The sequence below is a fragment of the Scardinius erythrophthalmus genome (genome assembly GCF_964197995.2).
Source record: "Scardinius erythrophthalmus genome assembly, chromosome: 9".
Lineage (NCBI taxonomy): Eukaryota > Metazoa > Chordata > Actinopteri > Cypriniformes > Leuciscidae > Scardinius > Scardinius erythrophthalmus.
Genome location: NC_138229.1, coordinates 399,052 through 402,500, shown reverse-complemented (window position 1 = coordinate 402,500; position 3,449 = coordinate 399,052). Strand labels below are relative to the sequence as shown.

General features: G+C 37.9%; 1 protein-coding gene across 3 annotated transcripts in view; it reads right to left on the bottom strand.

The window, feature by feature from the left end:
- LOC308696583 (GRAM domain-containing protein 2A) overlaps positions 1–2,870 on the bottom strand; it is a 34,274-nt gene extending 31,404 nt beyond the window's left edge. For 2 of the 3 annotated variants that reach the window (XR_014030835.1, XM_081375402.1), the window contains exon 1: positions 2,769–2,870. Coding sequence is in view for 2 of the 3 variants with exons in the window: in XM_081375402.1 (XP_081231528.1) it covers positions 2,769–2,821 (53 nt within the window). In the remaining variant the exon portion in view is untranslated. The remainder of the gene's footprint in view (positions 1–2,768) is intronic. The other variant, XM_081375403.1, reaches the window with a different exon arrangement.
- Between the last annotated feature and the right edge of the window lie 579 nt (positions 2,871–3,449).

Sequence of the window (3,449 nt, the reverse complement as noted above, 5' to 3'; positions counted from 1 at the left end):
GTTTTTTATTCATCATATTTTTAAAATGAAAACAAAAAGAGTCAGGGTTGTGCTTTATATTTCGTGTTGTTGTAAATATGCAGTGAAGATAATCAATTGTGTTGCCTGAACCTCATTTCTGTGGCCATTATGTTAAAGATCTTTTTTAAATGAAAATGAAAAGAGGCAAAATGGTGGTTTATAACATATTTTGTTTTATTTGTAGCCTATAAAGAGATAACCGGAGTAGAGCGAGCTGAGTGACGCTATCAAGTAGCCTACACCGCTGTTCCGTTTGCAGAATTACCGGACTCGCGTCCTCCCGTCCTCGGGAGTTCGTTCTCCTGAGTCGAACTTGTCAGTCCGAACTTTGCGTACTTGGTATTGAGAAACGGCTTGTGTTGTGTGTATTCAGGTTGAAGTCCCCACCGGGATAGAAAAACATGAACACACACACACACACACACACACACACACACACACACACACACACACACACACACTGCTGAGGAGAGTTCATGTCTGTCACACAATCAAAATGAAAGTGAAATGCTGACGATGTCTGGATGCTTTCAACAGAATGAACTTTATACATTTGCACCAGATTATTTTAGTTCAGTCATTATACTATTAATATTACTAATGGCACACAAATAGTATAGTTTGTTATTGTTTCTGAAATATGAAAAAAATAAAATAATAATAATAATAATAATAATAAATTCATGTTTCCATCTGATTTTACAAAGCAAAGCTTGCCAGATGAGCAAGAGCACAGCTGTATTTCAGAAGCCAAAGTTAATCAGAATTCATATAATTACCATCAGAGATGAAACACAGGCGACGATCAAACAAACTTATTGAGTGGAAGGAAACAAGTCTGAGCCGGAGAAGGACAGCTTTAACTAGAAGCACAGTTTCTAACGAGACTGTCTAAACTCACACACACAACATCCTCAGCGCGACACTGAAGCTCAGTCACTCTTCTCTACAGTCACGGTGAAGATTAGGCTGAAGACACTGGTCGGACTGGTTTCTGCGCGGATCCAGTCTAATGAGCCTCTATGGAAACTCGATCAACACGTCTGCGTTCACTCAAGCAAACAACACTAACACAACTGTGTTTTTACTTTTAATCAATTATCTGAATATTAATATTTACAATTATTTACAAAATCATAAAAATCTGTTAGATGGTGAAAATAGGCTACATGGGGTACATTAATAAGAAATAGCTATGAAGATCATTAGTTTTAATCTTTATGTTTGTTTAATTGTCACTAGGCTACTAAAACTTCAGATCAGTGAAGAAGCTTTACATTCAGAACAAGTTGAACATCAACCTCAGAAGAAGCTCAACATTAGATGATAAGCTTGTTCTGGGTTCTTAATGATAATAATAATAATAATAATAATAATAGGCACTTCCGGTGCTCTGGCCCTATAATAATAATAAACACCAAATGGAAACCTATTCATGGGAAACAAAATGGTGTTGCTCCTCAGATCAGCAACTTTGACCCAAACGCCACAGGTGTGTGTTCCAGAGCTGACCCGCTGCCGGCGACTCGAGTTCGGCTAATGCGGCGTGTGAAGGTGAAGTGTAGCCGGAGGGCTCGTCTTTTACTGCGGTAATGATTTCACTGTGGTAAAAATGCACTCAGACTGGTTAGAGTTTGTATAAGCACCCGTTCTTCTATCGTGTAAAACACTTTCAGTTACTGCAATAGCGATCCTTAAACACATGCCTTTGGAATAAGCCTAACATTTTTTATGTTTGTGGAAGTCTCTTCTGCTCACCAAGGCTGCATTTAGGCTATTTGATAAAAATACAGTTAAAAACAGTGACATAATATTATAATTTGAAAGAAATGCAAAGTTGTGTCATGAAACTGTCGCTGATCGGTATCTAACCCAGTCTGTCACTCTCCGCGGATTGGTTCCCACTGTATCAGTAGCTAATGAGCTCGCTAGCAGAGAACAGCGCTATTCAAATGCAATGAATTATTATTATTATTAATAATCAACAACAGCAGCAGAATCTATAATCAGCAACAGCAATAACAGCAGTTTAGCAGATCAATTCACCAAGACCAAACACATTGACAGTCATATTCATTACCAAACAAACACTTTGAGTTGTCACGACAGAACTGTTGATCAAGTACAACACATTTCTCCCGAACAATTGCTGTTTAGCATAGTAGGTTTTACATACCACATAATATTAGAATAGGTAACCCATAGTTTCAAAATTGTGTATAGTGTATATTGTTCCCTATACCTACACACACACTGTATTGGTACACTATTATTACGAAAGGGTACACTGTGAATATCTGCATATCTAAAGCGTTACCAAACTGTTTTGTAAAGATAACAGACAGAACAGGTTCTCTCAAAGTTATGAACAAACTTTCTTCCACTAATGATAATAGAATATTTGTTTAAAGTTATCTGGTCTTTAATAATGATCTCAAAATATTAGCAATTAGCAATTTACATTTTATTCCTGAAACATTTCAGTTAGAGGTTTGTTTGTTTTTTCTTTCTTTATGTTTTTTAAAGGTAACATTTTTTTTTAAATGTTACCACTTGTTCAGAGAACATTCAATAGTAAAATTCCCATAATGTTTGCAAAATTCAAATCAAATCAAATGGAATGTTTCCTTAACATTCATATAACCAGGAAAAAGGTTTTGTGTTATGTTGTAAGAGGAACAATCCAGAAGACTAGAATCTTTACCCTCTTTAAGAGTCCCTGTATAAACTCAAACTCAAACACTTACCCTAAGCTGTCCAGAGAAAATTTCCTGTTTGCTTTTTTTTTACTTCCCATCATGCGTGAGATTCAGACGTGTTTCCATTGAGCGTCTGCAGATCTGTGCACTGCTCCATCAGTCAGATCTCACTGCAGAGGGTAGAAGCTGTGACCACGCCCACTGGACAGAGCCACGCCCGCCGGACACAGAACCACGCCCACCTGACAGAGCCACACCCACTTCAAGACTCAGCCACACCCTTCCAACCGTCAAGTCTCCTTCATTTATACAGCACTATAACAATATAGATGTTTCACAGCAGCTTTACAGTGATAACAGGAGATTACAGTAACAGAGAGTGTTTAGGCTTTACAGCAGATCTAGAATAAAGTTATTGTCCAGATAAAGTTAGTTTGATTGATTCACTTCCGTTGTAAAGATCATTAGTTATTAACTTAGGGGCCGCTAACACACACCGCTCTCACAGAAACCAGAAACTTGTAATGTGTTCTGGCCGTTCATTCACACACATCAGTGTTTGAGGCTCGAGAACACACACTCTGAAACAGGATCCAAGTGCAAGGTTTCAAATGACTTCTCTGGCAGCGTAATACAGAACTATTAGTCGTTTCGGCGGATCCATGTGAACTGGAATCATTTTGATAATGTGTTTTCTGTGCAGAGGTGAAGGGAAAGCGTGTCTGAAAC